Source organism: Wyeomyia smithii, chromosome 1 (genome assembly GCF_029784165.1).
Source record: "Wyeomyia smithii strain HCP4-BCI-WySm-NY-G18 chromosome 1, ASM2978416v1, whole genome shotgun sequence".
Classification (NCBI taxonomy): domain Eukaryota; kingdom Metazoa; phylum Arthropoda; class Insecta; order Diptera; family Culicidae; genus Wyeomyia; species Wyeomyia smithii.
The window spans coordinates 124,254,357-124,273,548 of record NC_073694.1 but is presented as its reverse complement, the minus strand read 5'-3'; the positions used below and the strand labels follow the sequence as shown (position 1 = coordinate 124,273,548).

Sequence of the window (19,192 nt, the reverse complement as noted above, 5' to 3'; positions counted from 1 at the left end):
GCCGAGAGTTTCAACTTCGAGAAAGCATCTCGACAACACGCTCGCCTGCTTGTCCTAGCGCGGGTTGATTTGATTAGTGATGGAAAATATCGAGCAAAATCCGTTTGCGGGTTTTGATGTTTTCAATCAAACCTATCTCGCTTTGGCAAGGGAGTGCGAGGTCGCAAAAGCACTTGTTTACTTGTTAATTTAATGGTCATTTAGGATGAATCCTATATGGTATTTTGCAAGTGCAAGAAATAATTCGTATTTTTTGTGCCGTCAGCGATAATTCAACAACTATTGTTAGCGCCGAAATTAAACGATATTATCGATAAGAAGCGATCATCCAAATTAACGATAAATATTGATAACTTTTCCATTTGTAGATTTGGCCGTGGAATTTTAACAAATTAGACGCTGACTGGACTATTTGGCATTAATCCTAGAACAGAATACTTTTTGTTTTGTATGGCGTCTGATGATAGAGAAATGCGGTTGAATAAGTTTACTATAGCGTTTGTCGGCATTTGCGGGAAGCCCCAAAGAGAGTAATGTTTAATATTGATAATTTGTGGAACATAAAAATATGCAAGAGTAGAAATTTTCTAAATTTATTTTGTAATTTTTTTTTCACTTGGTTAATTTTTCGAATGGACAAAATTATTGTTCAAAATATTGTCGAAGAAACCATACCGATCGAATAAACCGTTCCACAGTGTTTTATTTTGCCGTTTTCGTGCGATTGGATAAATAGAGAATCAAATGTTGATTATAACCATAATGCATGTTCGGAGATGTTTCAAGATATTCAAAAATGCATCTTTCGATGTAGGAAGATGAGTGATCAATCCACCTAAAAGTGAGATAGAAAATTTACTTTTTCATCAGATTGAGATAGATGCTTGATGTCTCCGGCAAAATTTTAGGTGATCTAAAAACAAGAAACTTGGCCGAAGACATCATGTTTCTATCGCTTACATATTATGAGCAACATAAAGTTTTCTATTAAGAGGTACTGAAAATCACAAATTTTCATTATAACTTTTTTCTCAGATTTTTCCGAGTTTTTAAACCTTCTACAAAGTTATCAGTCATCCAAAAATGCATGTTTATGCAGAACATTGTTATTTTATATCTCCCAAAATATAAAAGTGTTTTGACATATTTCGATGTTTTTGAAGATATTTTCACCTCAATCATCTCAATCATCAAATCTGAGAAAAAAGTTATAATGAAAATTGTGATTTTCAGTACCTCTTAATAGAAAACTTTATGTTGCTCATAATATGTAAGCGATAGAAACATGATGTCTTCGGCCAAGTTTCTTGTTTTTAGATCACCTAAAATTTTGCCGGAGACATCAAGCATCTATCTCAATCAGATAAAAAAGTAAATTTTCTATCTCACTTTTAGGTGGATTGATCACTCATCTTCCTACATCGAAAGATGCATTTTTGAATATCTTGAAACATCTCCGAACATACGTTATGGTTATAATCAACATTTGATTCTCTATTTATCCAATCCAAACGCTATAGTAAACTAATTCTGAGCCGACCTGATTTTAGGCGGTTACAATTAATTTCCATTCTCTTCCAAAGAAGGATTAAGAAAAATCCTAAATGGAAAAAACATCTTTGGAAAAACTTGTCATTAATATGCATGGACAAGATGATGAAATCATTTCTCTTGTCAATTTGTTTCAACATCGCAAGTGTTGAAACTTGAAATTCCATCCACCACTCATGTTATGAAAATATGAAAAGTGGATCATAATCAAAGAAGGTATTGTTTTGATTATGGAGGCAAAAACAATACCTCAGTTATTAAATCGAACGCAAGTTCGAATGTTTTAAGTTTATATTTACAGCAAAAAACTCCAATTCGCGGATGTTTAATCAAAACATGCAACCGAGCGGATTTACGAAAAAGTCAACAACGATTGCATCAGCCGTGCACGGGCACGTTCGCGAGGAAAGAGACGGAAGAGCGGCCCGCTCTCGTGAGAAGACGACGCCGCGGGAAAATTCGGAGTGACCGGAGTAGCGGCGAATACTTAAGCTGGGACTTCAAGGAAGTCCGACGTCGTTATAGTGATACCCCTCGTGAGGCAGGTGCCTACGTCGTTATAGATAGTCCGCGGTTCGTTTAGGTGTTAACTCTTAAGTTTTATTCCGCGAGGCAGAAGTGATGCCCGTTGTTTAAGTTTCGGTTTAGTGTTTAAGTGATTTAATATTTTTTCAACTTAACTGATAGATTAAAAGTAATTAAAATCGAGCAGATGTAGTGCAGTTAATCAAAGGACATATCACATCCAGCAGTAATAGTGTCTAACCACTCGGTACGTATTCCGCTTCATTGGTGACAGCGGTGGGATTCGAACCCACGCCATTTCTGACTGCATTAATTAAAAACTCGATCAGTGGGGGTTTTATGAGCCGACCTGATTTTAGGCGGTTACAATTAATTTCCATTCTCTTCCAAAGAAGGATTAAGAAAAATCCTAAATGGAAAAACATCTTTGGAAAAACTTGTCATTAATATGCATGGACAAGATGATGAAATCATTTCTCTTGTCAATTTGTTTCAACATCGCAAGTGTTGAAACTTGAAATTCCATCCACCACTCATGTTTTGAAAATATGAAAAGTGGATCATAATCAAAGAAGGTATTGTTTTGATTATGGAGGCAAAAACAATACCTCAGTTATTAAATCGTACGCAAGTTCGAATGTTTTAAGTTTATATTTACAGCAAAAAACTCCAATTCGCGGATGTTTAATCAAAACATGCGACCGAGCGGATTTGCGAAAAAGTCAACAACGATTGCATCAGCCGTGCACGGGCACGTTCGCGAGGAAAGAGACGGAAGAGCGGCCCGCTCTCGTGAGAAGACGACGCCGCGGGAAAATTCGGAGTGACCGGAGTAGCGGCGAAGACTTAAGCTGGGACTTCAAGGAAGTCCGAGGTCGTGATAGTGATACCCCTCGTGAGGCAGGTGCCTACGTCGTTATAGATAGTCCGCGGTTCGTTTAGGTGTTAACTCTTAAGTATTATTCCGCGAGGCAGAAGTGATGCCCGTTGTTTAAGTTTCGGTTTAGTGTTTAAGTGATTTAATATTTTTCAACTTAACTGATAGATTAAAAGTAATTAAAATCGAGCAGATGTAGTGCAGTTAATCAAAGGACATATCACATTCAGCAGTAATAGTGTCTAACCACTCGGTACGTATTTCGCTTCATTGGTGACAGCGCAAAAGAGCCTGAAAAGATAGGCTCAGGTGCGCCGTTTTCTGGCTGGGCCAGTAGTGAAAAAGTAGAAAAAACTTACGTGCTTAAGTGACTTTGACGTATCGAAAAAACAGACCCAAATCAACGAAAGTGAATGCCACGAAACGTGCAAGTCCAATATTTCTAAGGGCTCCTCCTCGAAGATGGTCGAAACCTAAAAGAACAAATAAAAAGGATTAGAAGAAGAAACAGTGAAAGTGTTAGAGGAACAATAATAACAATCCGAGATCGACTGTTGACCAGTGTTACGCGAATTCAAGTTTTCGAAATCCAATCGCAATAGATCCCACGGACAGGGAGCAGCTCACAGGGCACTGGAACCAGCAACAGGATTCAACCTACAAAAAAAATGAAAATAAGACAGAGCAAATGAGATACGAACAGGCCTATAGCCTAGGAAATTGAGGTAAATATATATAGAAATAAAAATAAGAATTTAAATCCTGTTTGTAGTAGTCAACAAATACTTTTGACACTACGTAAAATGTATGCCAAGAAACATTTAAACAAACGAAGAGGACGAAAACATAGTGTAACGCCTCAAATTACAAATATGGAAAGACCGAAAAGACACGAAAATTATGAGATACCACAAAGATTAAAAATTTTGTTGGAAAGACCAACAGTATCTCCGGAAGAACAGATAAGACATTCCTGGAATAAGGAAGACTGTTCTGAAAACATATTTGTAGAAACTAATGGTCTCACAGCCCATCGAACTTATGCAAGAAACAATACTGATTGCATAAGAGGTAAAGTTGGGTTCACAAAAGGTCTCCATGTATGGGAAATAACATGGCCTAGTGAACAGAGGGGGACTCATGCATACGTTGGAATAGCAACGTCTGATGCAACCCTACAATGCATGGGTTATCAAAGTCTATTAGGACTAGATAGCAATTCTTGGGGCTTTGACATAAACAGGGGCATGACGCTTCATGATTCAATCATTGACACGTACCCAAAAAAACAAAATGGTAGAGAACGAAAATCTTTTGAAAAGTTCAAAATAAAGTTCGAGACTATTAAAGTGATACTGGATATGGATAAAGGCACACTGAGCTTTTTAGCCAATGGCCAATACTTTGGAGAAGCCTTCGAGGGTCTCCAAAATAAGACACTATACCCAATAATTTCAACAGTTTGGGGCAGAAGTGAGGTAAAAATGGAATATTTAGGTGGTTTAGAGTCTAAACCAATTACCTTACAGGAATTGTGCAAATACACAATCTGTAAAGGAATGTGTTCAATACATTTCAAAGAAAATGTCAAACTTTTCCAATTACCAAAGTCAATAGAGAACTATTTGTGCCTTCAAGGAAAGGACTTTTGGAAAAGGAGTCTGAACACAGACAGAAAACATGAATGCACAAATTATTGTGTCACAAATAACACGATTGGGCTCCGAGTAAAAGACGTGTGAAAAAAAAAAAAATTATGGATTTACACACATCTGTCAGCATATTTTTTTTTAGATATATAACTATGTAGTATGATAGAGTTTAATTTTAATAGTATATAATTATTTTTGGGATTATTCTACATTTTATTATACAATTATTTAATAGAAAACAAAATGAGTATATTTACAGATTAATCCTGCCTAAAACCTCAAATCAGGGGGGGTTTTAGGTCAACAGCAATTTACCAGGCGATCCACAGAAGACGAGAAGGAAGATAAACCAGAATGGTGAATAGAAGGAAGGTAAAACAGAATGATGGTATGGTGAGTGTAGATTGCTGCTATACGGTAATGCAAGTGTAATTTTGGGTTATCCTTTTCGGTATTAAATACTTGCATTGCTGTAGACCTGTTTTTTTTTTTTTTCTTTCATATTTCCAATATTTTTACTTTTAATTTGGTATAAGATTTTTTGGCTTAATTATTGACAAGAGGGGTGAATTATCATGAATTCTCAAAATTATATATTTGTGAGAAAAATATTTTTCTTGACTCTATATTTTGAGTAAGAAAATGGAAATATTAAAATTAAAATTGTTTTCATTATTAATAAATATTAAAGACATATATGCTTAAATGGGAAAACATGAAAAAGGTATCAAATTGGGAAGAAGTTGACAATAGGAGAGAGTAGAGAATAAAAAAAAAAAAAAAAAAAAAAAAAATTATTATAATATAAATAAAATACACTAAAATTAAAAGTAAAGTAACATACAATTTAAAATATTCAGAGCGTAAAGATAGGGATATAAAGTTAGGAACTAAGACTAGGGTCAGACAGTAGGAGAACGATAAAAGGATCAGTACTCACCGAACGGACGGCGGAGATAAAAGACGGATGGAGAGAGATGAATCTAGAACGGATTCAGTAAATATATATTTGACTGAATCAGAAATTAATATAGCAGTTGAATAAAACGGAAGAGAAAAGCAGTCTTTCATCATCAATCAAGAAAGATGTTTAAGGAGATAAGACTATTCTATCAGCTAGGAGAAGCCGGATAAGTCATTATATACACACACTTTACACCACTTGCAATGGGATAGACCTGAAGAGCAGGATCGATGAAAACGGGTTTATGTCTTCAGGGAACAGGAAGAATCCCAAATTTATCGGCAGGATTATAAGTGTAGAGAAACACCAGATCAAGTCTTAGGACTACGTGCAACAAATGATCGGTGTTATATCCGAGCATAAAGATTAAAAGCTGTAACATCTAGGATATATCTCAACAGAATTCAGGACTTAGGTCAACCAAGAAAGATCCTGAAACAACAAATATTCTTCGTGTTAATGGGACGGATAATACCAAGGAAGGAGGATAGACAGGAGTGGATAGAGGAGCGAACGAAAGGGGGCGGACGGCTCTCAGGAAAGGAGAAGGAGAAGGAGTACGGAATAGTATGGATAGAACAGTAGTAGCTAGGGAATAGAGTAGTAGGGTACAGAGGCAAAAGATCTTTCATTTCCAAATTATCCAAAAATCAGGTTCCTTCAAATTTTTTTTTTTGTAACCCATGCCAAATACTTTCATCATGTTTTTAATGAATTGCATTAATTAAAAACTCGATCAGTGGGGGTTTTATGAGCCGACCTGATTTTAGGCGGTTACAATTAATTTCCATTCTCTTCCAAAGAAGGATTAAGAAAAATCCTAAATGGAAAAAACATCTTTGGAAAAACTTGTCATTAATATGCATGGACAAGATGATGAAATCATTTCTCTTGTCAATTTGTTTCAACATCGCAAGTGTTGAAACTTGAAATTCCATCCACCACTCATGTTATGAAAATATGAAAAGTGGATCATAATCAAAGAAGGTATTGTTTTGATTATGGAGGCAAAAACAATACCTCAGTTATTAAATCGAACGCAAGTTCGAATGTTTTAAGTTTATATTTACAGCAAAAAACTCCAATTCGCGGATGTTTAATCAAAACATGCAACCGAGCGGATTTACGAAAAAGTCAACAACGATTGCATCAGCCGTGCACGGGCACGTTCGCGAGGAAAGAGACGGAAGAGCGGCCCGCTCTCGTGAGAAGACGACGCCGCGGGAAAATTCGGAGTGACCGGAGTAGCGGCGAATACTTAAGCTGGGACTTCAAGGAAGTCCGACGTCGTTATAGTGATACCCCTCGTGAGGCAGGTGCCTACGTCGTTATAGATAGTCCGCGGTTCGTTTAGGTGTTAACTCTTAAGTTTTATTCCGCGAGGCAGAAGTGATGCCCGTTGTTTAAGTTTCGGTTTAGTGTTTAAGTGATTTAATATTTTTTCAACTTAACTGATAGATTAAAAGTAATTAAAATCGAGCAGATGTAGTGCAGTTAATCAAAGGACATATCACATCCAGCAGTAATAGTGTCTAACCACTCGGTACGTATTCCGCTTCAATTCAACCGCATTTCTCTATCATCAGACGCCATACAAAACAAAAAGTATTCTGTTCTAGGATTAATGCCAAATAGTCCAGTCAGCGTCTAATTTGTTAAAATTCCACGGCCAAATCTACAAATGGAAAAGTTATCAATATTTATCGTTAATTTGGATGATCGCTTCTTATCGATAATATCGTTCAATTTCGGCGCTAACAATAGTTGTTGATTTATCGCTGACGGCGCTGACGGCACAAAGCATACGAATTATTTCTTGCACTTGCAAAATACCATATAGGATTCATCCTAAATGACCATTAAATTAACAAGTAAACAAGTGCTTCTGCAACCTCGCACTCCCTTGCCAAAGCGAGATAGGTTTGATTGAAAACATCAAAACCCGCAAACGGATTTTGCTCGATATTTTCCATCACTAATCAAATCAACCCTCGCTAGGACAAGCAGGCGAGCGTGTTGTCGAGATTAGCAATGGGCAAAATCGATCCGATTTTTGCAAAATCGATCTTTTCGGGCCGATCCATCGATTTTTTGAATCGATTTCTCTGCGCGCGATCTTCTACTGAATCGATCCTTTGGATGGCAAGATCGTTTTTTTTTTCGCCTGAAAAATAAATGTGTGCAAAACGGATTGAAGACAATAGTGATTGCATTTATAGTTGCTAACGTAATCTGCGGCCGAATTCCGAGAACACTTTTTTTTGAAGAGAAGAAAGTTTCTTCATTGATAGTATACAAAATTTTTTTTCTTCTCGGAAGAAGTGTGTGCTCGGAACTCGGACACTGATCTGAAAAATGTATCAATTTTTTACCGGGATGACCATAGTTGAAGAATGGGATAAAGTTCAATAGACATGAAACCGAGGAAAACGCATTTCAAATGTTTTTGCTGGTTAAAAAAATTGTCTACGTCCATGACAACTTTTTTCATGAGTATGTCACCACCCCCACAAGGTTCCAGAATATCCAGCTTTCCACGAACGGTAATGGCGGATAGGGCACGCTGCCCATTTTGACGTTTTCTGTAGGTCAGGGAAGCTGGATAACCTTGTCGTCGAGCTGAAAAAGAACCATCCGCAGCCAAATTAAGTCCCTCCAGTATTTTTAACGCAGTAACCATTTTTTTGCCTTTGTAAACGCGACATCAATAGACAAACCCGTATGAAATTTGGCTAATACGCATGCGTTGTGAAATATATCAAGGATTAGGGGTGGGTGAAACGGCTCTTTTTCAAGAGCGGCTCTGAACTGACTCATGGTTCACAATGATTCACGAGCGTTGACAGTTCGTGTTGTCTCGGTAAACTTCGGGTTCACGCGAACCAAACAGTTCTGCTGCGCTTAAAGAACCGTGGTTCTTTTTCGTGAGCTGTTCGTTCTTTCGCTTTTTTCTAAGAACCGGTTCATATGAACGGCTCGTGATAAGTTTGCACCTCGAACTGAATATAAATTACCGACCACAAGACCGCCTCGAAAGTTTGACATATATTGTATACAATCATTACTAACTGATTGGTGTAGATTGGGGTGGCAATGGACTTTGACAGTTTTATTTAGAAGTAGTGTTCAATGTTCACAGTTAGCAAAATTTCGATTTTTTGGATAACACCCGACCTTGACGTTTTATGTATTTCTAATAACCCGTTCACATGATGTAATATTGCTCATCTTGATTTCAGATCCCATACTCCAAATTTTCCGTGAAAACTAGATGTATGTATGTTTCAAGATACGCGATATCACGTGATATCTGCTATAGTGTGAACAAGGCATAAGACATTTGGCACAAAAAAAACTATTACAAACTGTGCTTTTATTCTGAAGTCGAGAAAGTGAAATTTAGACCAAATACTCCTAAATTCCGATTGAGCTGAAATTTTGCATTGCATTGGATATTGAATTTACCATTTTGGGCATTAGCCAACATTGTTTCATATTTGCTACCTCTGCAAGTGCACTTTTTGAAAATTGGCTTCCGTAGGGATGTTGTTTACTATCGTTGTGGGTGTTTACTATCAACCACCAATTTTTTGATTTCGGTAGAAAAGGCATATGCGCTTATTTTTCAACTATGAGTAGCGGGGTACTCGTTAACTCAAATATTGCAAAAGTTGAATTAAATGTTCGTGCATATGCCGTGCTGCATTCTGTTCTGCATGGTGTCACGCTCGCCATTTTTGTTTATTTGAGTTTGTGCTGCGGATGTTTCGAGTTTTTTATGAATTGGGTTGTTCAGCTATTTCAGTTTTTTCTCTCATCTGGAAGATCTGAATTTTCTAAGTAAAACGTGATTTAAAAAAAAAATATCATTGTCCTTCGTTTTTTAAATCACAATTTGAAACTGCTTGAAATTTGCTCGAAACCGCTACAATGACAGATCGCCCAACTACCAACTGTCATTGTAGCGATTTAGAGCTTTTGTTTTTTTCTTAAAAACCGAAGGAAAATGATATAAAGTTTTGAAAAATCACGTTTTACTTAGAAAGTTACACTCTTTTGGATGATATATGAAAATCGGAAATCCGTGAATAGCTAAACAACCCAATTATACAGGTTTGGATTGCTCGTAGTGCATTCGAAACAAAAGACCATTTCACGAACTCACAGGTGTCACGGATCCTGCTGACGTTGATGATGCTTTCACGTGCATTATGTCAGCGGTTCCAAACTTTCTGTCAAAATTTCGTTCATGAATCAAGTTCACAAACGTCTCGTGAAATGGTCTATGGGATGAGCGACAACGAAAATTCTTAGAAGAAAAAAACCGCCAAAAGAGTACACGCGGTAAAAGAAGATGGCAATAAACTAAAAAAGCCGTATCGTTAGTAGATGTTGTGAACGAAAACTCGTTGAACATGATTGATACACCAGAAAACGCAAACAAAACAAAATCTCCATAAATATAACCAAAAAGGTCGTAAAAAGCTTATACCGAACAAAAATCGATTTTTTGTTGAATCGATTTTCCAGCCTCGATTTTCTTATGAATCGATTTTATTTATTTTGATTAATCGATGCAGGAGAATCGATTTTTTTTCAAAGATCGCCCATTGCTAGTCGAGATGCTTTCTCGAAGTTGAAACTCTCGGCTGCGGCCGGTGTTTTTACGAAGCCGAATCCCTCGATTCCGGTGTTTGCCGAAGTTTGAAACACCCGTGGCGAAATGAAAAACAGCCACTGCCACCGGTGGCTCGGCTATCGCTCTGCGTGTTGTCGATCCAACACTAACACTCAGTTGTAGTTGCAATACACGTCGTGCCGTGTCTCGATGCAAAAGTGGCAACCGGGCAGCACAGTTCGGTGTTTCGACCATGGCTGCCACCAAGTTGTCACACTGACCTGAGGATTGGGAAATTTTGAACAAAATAAAGGATGTGAAGAACTGGCAAAGAAAAGCTGCGGTCGTTTGCAAAAAGCTGTAAAAAGCTGCATAACTAGAGTGGCTAATTAGAGTTCAGTTACCCATTCATTGTCATACATCAGTTTGCTTTGCGCCCAACATGTCATGCCCGACGCGCTTTGGTCAGGAAATCTCCGGAATCATTTTGCTACTGTCGGATCGTCTCGTCAGACAGTAAAAATGCTTGAAATATTCATTTGAATGCTGGAAAAAATTATCTTGGCTTTGAAAATCCATCACACAATGCAATGATGACGGACGCCGCGTGCCATCGTTCTGCTTTGCGGAGCAAAACTTCGGTTTTAGGTGTAAAACCTTGGCTTTCTCTTTTGCTGAAGTGTAAACGATTCGTTTTTCCCGTGCATAAAGAATAGGAGTCAGCAGTTGCTTGTCAAGTGTAGCGTAAATGCATCGCACGCGCAGAGTCCTTTGATTCCCGCGTAGTGCAAGTGTAAAATACACCTTGCTCTTCGGTCGCCGGAGGAGAAAACCAAGTCTGGTCACACTTCCACTCTAGTACGTACTCGTCATGACGAAATACTAGAGCAGGTGTTTGTTAAAGCTGTGGTTGGTTGTAATCGGTTGCTGATCGGGGCTGTCTACATTCCACCTGACCGCAGCCGTGATCCCCAGTTGATGGACGAACATGTGACATCTGTTAATGAGCTATGTGACCACGCCTCATTTGCTGACCAGGTGCTGATATGCGAAGATTATAATCAACTTCGTTTGCAGTGGTTTCAATCGACTGATGCACTTCTGGCGACTATATCTTCGACAAGTGCTACGTTGATAGAAGGAATGGAATATTTGAATATGACTCAGGCTAATTGGCATCGTAACGAATATGATCACACTCTTGATCTTGTGTTTTGCTCTTCTAACTGTAAGAAAACTGTTGACATTGGATGCACATCTCCTGCGTATTGGGCTGGCGAGCAGTAATCATTGCGTTTGTGGATTGGAGTATCAAGATATTGAACACGTGGTTTAGCTGTGTGCTGAATTCCGCGGCGCCAGATCTCTACTTCTGGATACCCTCAGGGCCCGAGGAATACAGCCCTATGTGCCAGTTCGTGATATCCTCGCTCAGCGAAACTTACCATACATGCTACTTTTTTTTTTTTTTTTATTCTCGCTTATTTTCCGTCGGTCTAGTTCCGCCACTGTTGTGGCCAATCACCGACGCCCAGGGAGGCGACTCCACACCCAGGACCCTAACTCACGACCCGTTTATTAACGGACCAACGCCAACGGCTTTACTTCCTCATGCGATGGGAGGCGTGATCCCAGAGATTTTTCGCCTCAGAAAATCTCCCGGTGTCGCCTAGGATTGAATCTAGACCAGTTGGGTTGGTTGTGAGTGGATCACGCCACCTCACAACCATCGACACCTATGTCGGCGGTGGGATTCGAACCCAGGCGTCGAGCGTGGTTGGCGGAGACGTTACCAACCACACTAGGCCTCCGCTGTTCCATACATGCTACTTGTTTATAGCTATTTGAAGAGCATCAATGTGCCCATTTAACAGCGAAGCGAAACTCGGATAAAAAAAAACATGTTAGTTTTAGTATTAGATATAGTTTCAGCTCGTAGTCGGCAGCGAGGATAAAAAGTTTGCCTTCAGCTTATAAGATATATTAGACCATAAGGCATTAGACTTAATTGGCTCCGTAAAACAATAATTTGTATTGTGCCGTGTCAAATAAATGTTGTGTGAACAAAAGAAAAAAAAAACCCATTGACCCACCTCATCCGCCGTTGGAAATGTCTGTTCCTGTTCAACGAACGAGCCGGGTCGACGATCGGAATCCATTTTGCAATGAGCGCATTCTGAATCTTGGCAAGATTAATTACGGCGAATTTTATGGTTACCTTTCTACTGTTGACTGCGATTGCCTAAATGCTTGAAAGAATGTCAATGATATGGCTGCCAGTTTCTGTTCGATTGTTCAGCCATGGTAGCAAATGAACATTCCATCAAAGAGACGGCCTTTTTCACCTGAATGGGGTACCTCACTGCCACGGTTTTTGTAAGCCGTGCCCCACTGCTACGTGAACTTAAACGCGAACTTAAACGCGAAAGAAATGCTTGTCAACGAAACCATCGCGTACTACGATCTTCTTACAGCAAAATTAGTTTCCAGCGGGCCAGCAATGCGTATCGCGAAAGCTGAACTCGGCTTTCTACAAGGCTTATGTCATGAGAATGCAGATTAACCTTAACAGTAAACGAAAAAATTCTACGGTTTTTTTTTTATTTTACTGCGCCACTCGCAGCAGTCTTCACCCGCTCCCTCAACGATAGAGTTTTCCCTGAAGTTTGGAAGCAATCGTTCATGTTTTCCGTGTTCGAAGCTGGCGACAAGAGAAACGAAAGAAATTATCGAGTCATAATTACCTTATCGGCAGCGTCAAAGCTATTCGAAATAATCGTCAGTGATGTGATTCGTAGCAAGTCTATAAGCCACATCTCTAATTATCAGTACGGTTTCATGCCTGGGAGATCTGTTACCACGAATTTGTTGGATTTTACCAGCACCTGTTTTACTGCTATGGAGAACAAAACTCAAGTGGATGTCATCTACACAGATTTAAAAGAGGCTTTCGACAGAATCGATCACAATATACTGTTGGCCAAACTGTCTCGTATTGGATCTTTTTCAGGGCTGGTTTCGTAGATTAGGTCTTACCTGACTGGTCATGAAGTTGACTCCTGTGTATCTTCAAGTTTCTGCAATTCATCCGGAGTGCCCCAAGGCAGCAACTTAGGTCCGCTGCTGTTTACGCTATTTTTCAACGACGTTGCTTCAAAATTGCGTCTGGGTTGCAAACAACGTTCCAGGTCATTTTTTTGAGTTATCACCGGGAATCGACTTAATTGTTATCATATTTTCTGTAAAAAAATTAAAATTGATACTTTTGTATGGAAAAACATGGAAAAAATACCAAGTTGTATTGAAAGTACCCGCATTACAGTCCCACTGCATAGTGGTACAAACTGCAAACATATAATTTTGCTCCAGATTAGTGTATATCGGATTATTTTAGGCATATAGAAGTATGTCATTCAATTAACTAGACTAATGTTGTTTTTCTGTAGTACAATCTACGTTGCCAATGTTACTGTCGGTTGCTGGTTGAATCTATATGTGATGGGACAAAATATGCGAGTACTTTTGAAATGTACCCGCATATTTTGTCCCATTTTGTCTTTTTTTTTTTCAAGTTATATAACGTTAAACCAATTTTATGCATGGTTTTTTGCTCTCAGCGATAAACTGGTGGTGCCATGAAACTGTTATGGTCATTGGTTCTGAATGTAATTGCTGGAAATCCGAAAATTCACGGATAATATTAAATCGCCGTTTTCTCAACATGTTGTTTTTCATTATGGGACAGTTATCCGGGTACCGGCAGTAAAGTTCAGTATTTAATTTTAAGAGGACACAAATAATGAACTAGCACCAAAAATGTGACTTAAACATATTTTTTTTTCTCATCCAGGTTGCATCTGGGATTGATTTACAGACTCTACGTATCACCACATTCCCAGAAATATTCATGTTGGATGGTGTTTGGCCATTTCAGGCTGTTTATAGAAACCGGAAGTCGCCATCATGTGTTTCAAAATGGTATCTGGAATTGATTTTTGAACTCTGGTCATTCGGAGATAATTATATTGGGTGATACACCTCAGAAACGAAGAGAACAATATCAATAAGGTCAAGTACGTTACGGAATTTCACATTTGTATCTAATAATAGAAGATTACTTTTTGATAGAAACTTGTTGTATAGAATGCGTAACAACTACGATAAAAAATAATAGCATTATAAAATGTATGAATGCATTACTGCCGGTACCTGCATAACTGTCCCATACTGATTTTTGTCACTTTTGAGCTATCATCGGGAATCGACTTAATTGTAATCATATTTTCTGAAAAAAAAGGAAAATCGATACTTTTGTATGGAAAAACATGGAAAAAATAACAAGTTGTGTTTTTCCCATATTGAAAGTACCCGCATTACGGTCCCACTGCATAGTGGTACATACTGAGAACATATATTCTTGCTCCAGATTAGTGTATATCGGATAACTTTAAGCATATAGAAGTATGTTATTCAATTAACTAGACTAATGTTGTTTTTCTGTAGTACAATCTACGTTGCCGGTGATACTGCCGGTTGTTGGTTGAATTTATATGGCATGGGACAATATATGCGAGTACTTTTGAAATGTACCCGCATATTTTGTCCCATATTGTTTTTTGTTTCAGGTTATATAACGTAAAGTCAATTTCACCCATGAATTTTTTTTTCTCAACGTTAAACTTGTAGTGCCATGAAACTGTTCTGGTCATTGGTTTTGGATGTAATAGCTGGAAATCAGAAAATTTACGGATAATAAAATCGCCGTTTTCTCAACATGTTGTTTTTCATTATGGGACAGTTATCCGGGTACCGGCAGATTACGAAGCAGATAAATTTTGTTGTTTACACTTATGCCCAAAATGTAATCTTCATTTTCGGACTACTTCGTGATTATGGCGAAACTAAATAGGAAAACAAGGCAATGATTCGCCCTTATCAGGATTTATGAGAAATATTCTAATTCGTTTAAAATATTGTAAAGTTACAAGCTTACATCATTGTTTCATAACAATAACATGATGGTATATTCAGTGTTGACCAGGTTTGGAATAATTGTTGAATTTTGCGCTATGCGGCAGCACTATGTTTGACGTCGCTAGTGTTTTGTTACTAAGTTACTACGGTGACCGAGCAATGAAATTGTTGAATGTTTTATATGCCCATCGGTACAGAAACGTTTTATAATGTTCGTATACATATTGATGCTAAGCTGTTTGACAAAGTTAAGGTGAACTATTTGAAACCAAGCTAAGCTGCATAATGTTGTGAGTGTTATTTCTAATTGTTTATCCATACAGTTTAAATGACAATTGTGAATACCTCTTCTCGGTAGTAGTAGGCAGAGTATCGATTTTTCAACAATGATGTATTGAATAGATGGACTTATTTCAGTGTTGTTATTTGTAATAAGCATATGCAGCGAAATGAAACCAGCAGACTAGCGTATATTATCTTGAACAATTTTGATGAATGTTGTGAAAAGTGTGTGAATGTATTTCATCAACCGCGAATTTTTTAATCGACCACATAAATTGCTCGCTAAACATTCATTACTCAATTCAACTTAAAGAGCAGCAATCGATCTCACCAAAATACACATCGGCAGGCTGCATGGACAAATGGTTTGGAGAAAAACGGTTATGGTTGTTTGGTAACCATTTGCCACTACTTCCAAGGAGGTGAGTGTCAGTGTTCAGTATGATTATATTTATATATTAGGTCTCAAAATACAGTACCTAATTTTATTTGAAAGTATTCATTTCTATTACGTCTTTCCTTTCAAAAACGTATTCGCAAAGTAAGTATGTTGCAGGTTTGTGATCGAAATTCACATTACCACATATTTGAAGGTATTTATCTTAGGGGTAGTATCCGTCCTGATTTAGCAGGACATGTCCTGGTTTTGAGATCTCATTCGGGCATCCTGATTTATTTTGAGCATTTGTTCTGATTTTCTTAAAATACTTAATTTGGTAGTGTGGCAATAATATGCAGAATTTTTAAAAATCAGTAACTTCCTTCGATTCCAGGACACAGCGGTCACTGCAAACGATTTTTTTCGGTTGAATCTTTTTGAAGTGACGAGAGAAATCGTCTAGGCGTTGTAACTGTTGAATACTTGGAGATTGTTGACTTTATTTCGAAACAGTTTACGTGTGCTGAATTAATCAAGTATCTACCGAATAATTTAAAGTGACATGGAATCGAATAACTCAAAGAGAATTGGATCTTCTGAGAAATATGTTAAATAAGTAAATAAGTGTTTTGGTGTTTTTTCAAGTGCAAATCACAACGTGTTATATTAATTAATACATTGAATAGTAAAAATAGGTTAGACAAAATTGTGCCGAAAAAAGGTGGCCTAATTTCTAATAATCTGTATTATAATTTGGCAGTTCTTGAATTCTTATATAAGTACATAGAATCTTATATTACATAGAAAACATTAATTACTCATTGCATGTAATCATGATATCAATAAATAAAGTATTACACGTCGCTCAACCAGAAATTTAGAATTAAAATACTGTATAGTATATTTTTAATCTTTAGTAAAAATGAACTTTCACTATGTAATCAATATGTACTGTTTTTCTATTTATTGTTAGAAATTGACGGTGAATAATATCTCTTCACATATATTGTAAAATATGTTGGAGTTTTTCTTAGTTTTATAATATATAACCATCTCCTAACATGATGTAGAAGTTGGAAGAAGCTTAAAGTCAGAACAATAATAATAATGACACCCACAGTATAGATGTAAAACTCATATAGGTGGGATCTCACTAGGCAATGATGGCATAGTTGATATCGGAAACAATCTGCCTAAATTTTTATTTTTACCATAAAGGCACTGCTTAAAAGCACTTGCATCAACCACCCAAAAATAATAAAACATTGGTGATGCCTGTCACTGTAACGTTGACATTGTTTTGAATTCGTAACATTTATTTGTAAGCTTAAAGAGCGCGGAAGCGACACGCTACATGAACAAAATGTAGACAGATCTTATTGCAACCTCACCTTAATTCACAGAAGGTTATCACTGATAACTGATCAGAACTACTAATTCTTAATTGCACGGACAGAAACTACTTTTGCTACAACAAAAATATATTATGATATTCAACCGATGTGACAATCATCTCAAGTTTGAATAATATCATAATCGAAACTTGATTAAAACGATTGTGAGATATTTTCCTTGCACAAAAACGAAAACAAAGTAGACGAAAACAAAATTGAACTGTCATTGAGCTGGCGCCTCTCTCAGGGTTTACTGCATCAGTAAGAGATCGAAAAGCGCCAGTCTGTGGCCGTCTCTACCAACGGAACCATCTTGGGGGCCATCCACATACCACGTTGACAGATTTTTAACGATTTTGATTCGAGCAATCGGCGTTCAAAGTTTAATTTCCCCGTATGCTTTCTGTGAACTGCTTCAGAGAATTTTTGTTATAATATTCTTATGAACAGTTCAAATGATTTCGTTTTATCATGAAAAATAGATTATTAATTTTCACATCCACTGGTGTTGAAAACTCAATTTAAAAAAAATGGCGCTTGGTTCGGTCTGGTCGCACGCCGACCAAATATACTATTGAAAATTTGGTAAATAACATCGATTGTCTAAATCATACCTAGCAACCAATCACTACCTCTCTCCCAAGCACAGCCGACACTAACGATTGAAAACGGTTTGTTGTTGTTGTTTTACTCGAGGTCGTTTTCTGTTCCTGATGTTTTTGCCTTTCTCCTAGAAAGGTATAGCAATCACTGGAAAAACCAAAGGTATAAAAGTGGTCCCAATGGCCGAATGTCATATACCACTCGACCCCTTTCGACGAAGTGAGCATTTTCTGTATGTATGTATGTATGTGTGTGTGTATGTGCAACTTTTTTTTCTCACTCACTTTTCTCAGAGATGGCTGGACCGATTTTCATAAAATTAATTGCAAATGAAAGGTCTAGTTGCGCCATAGGTTGCTATTGAATTTCATTGTAATCGGATTTCTAGTTTAGAGGTTATGTATGAAAATGGAAATGGTCAGTGCATTATGGTTGTGCTCCAAAACCGTTGGGAGAAAGTGGGGCTTGAGACCGAAAATGGTGATGTGGATATTCACATCTATTATACGTCCAAAACTGACCTACGCTGCGTTAGTGTGGTGGCCAAAAACCAAAGAGTCCACCGCTAGAACAAAGCTAGATAAAGTTCAACGACTTGCGTGCATTGCTATAACAGGAGCAATGAAAAGCACCCCGTCTAAAGCTCTTGATGCAATTCTTCATCTGCTGCCGTTGTACGAATACGTGCAACTAGAAGCAGAAAAGAGTGCCTTGAAGCTAAAAAGAACAAAAACTATATTGTCAGGTGATCTTGTGGGTCACCTGACAATACTGGACTTTTTCAAAAGAGGGCCAGTGATGAGTATGAATGGAGACTGGATGGCACCTCAGGATAACCATGATATTCCCTACAAGGTATGCGAAACGTCGCGTGCAGACTGGGAAGTCGGAGTTCCTGATGTCCGTCCCGGTTCAACGATATTTTTCACAGATGGCTCAAAAATAGGTACCAAAACTGGTGCAGGAATCTTCGGCCCTGGAATTAATATTTCAGTGGCAATGGGTCACTGGCCAACAGTGTTTCAAGCAGAGATTTTTGCAATCCTTGAATGTGCGAATGTATGTCTGACTAGGAAATACATACATGCAAATATTTGTATTTTCTCTGACAGTCAAGCAGCACTGAAAGCACTTGATGCTTATAAATGTACATCCAAGATTGTCTGGGAATGTATTCTCACATTGCGACAGCTATGTCAAACAAACTCAGTAAATTTGTATTGGGTTCCAGGACATTGTGGCATTGGTGGGAATGAAAAAGCAGACGAACTTGCAAAACAAGGATCTAACTCACAGTTTATCGGCCCAGAACCTTTCTGCGGTATATCAAACTGTGCAGTGAAAATGGAGCTTAAACGCTGGGAGGAACAAAA

At 37.8% G+C, this 19,192-nt stretch overlaps 1 protein-coding gene and 1 long non-coding RNA gene across 5 annotated transcripts in view; one reads left to right on the top strand and one right to left on the bottom strand.

The window, feature by feature from the left end:
* LOC129720243 (cyclin-dependent kinase-like 4) overlaps positions 1-19,192 on the top strand; it is a 240,501-nt gene that overhangs the window by 126,248 nt on the left and 95,061 nt on the right. For 2 of the 4 annotated variants that reach the window (XM_055671696.1, XM_055671716.1), the window contains exon 1: positions 15,276-15,865. The exons of 1 other annotated variant lie outside the window; for it this stretch is intronic. In XM_055671696.1, the coding sequence (XP_055527671.1) occupies positions 15,798-15,865 (68 nt within the window). In that variant the 5' untranslated portion in view covers positions 15,276-15,797. Of the gene's footprint in view, positions 1-15,275; positions 15,866-19,192 lie in introns of those variants that run through there. One more of the 4 variants, XM_055671702.1, reaches the window with a different exon arrangement.
* On the bottom strand, positions 2,403-18,007 carry LOC129720299 (uncharacterized). The gene is made up of 3 exons (XR_008727250.1): positions 17,214-18,007; positions 13,224-13,426; positions 2,403-3,610 (listed from the first exon to the last, which is right to left on the bottom strand). It is a non-coding gene; the product is annotated as an uncharacterized LOC129720299 (long non-coding RNA).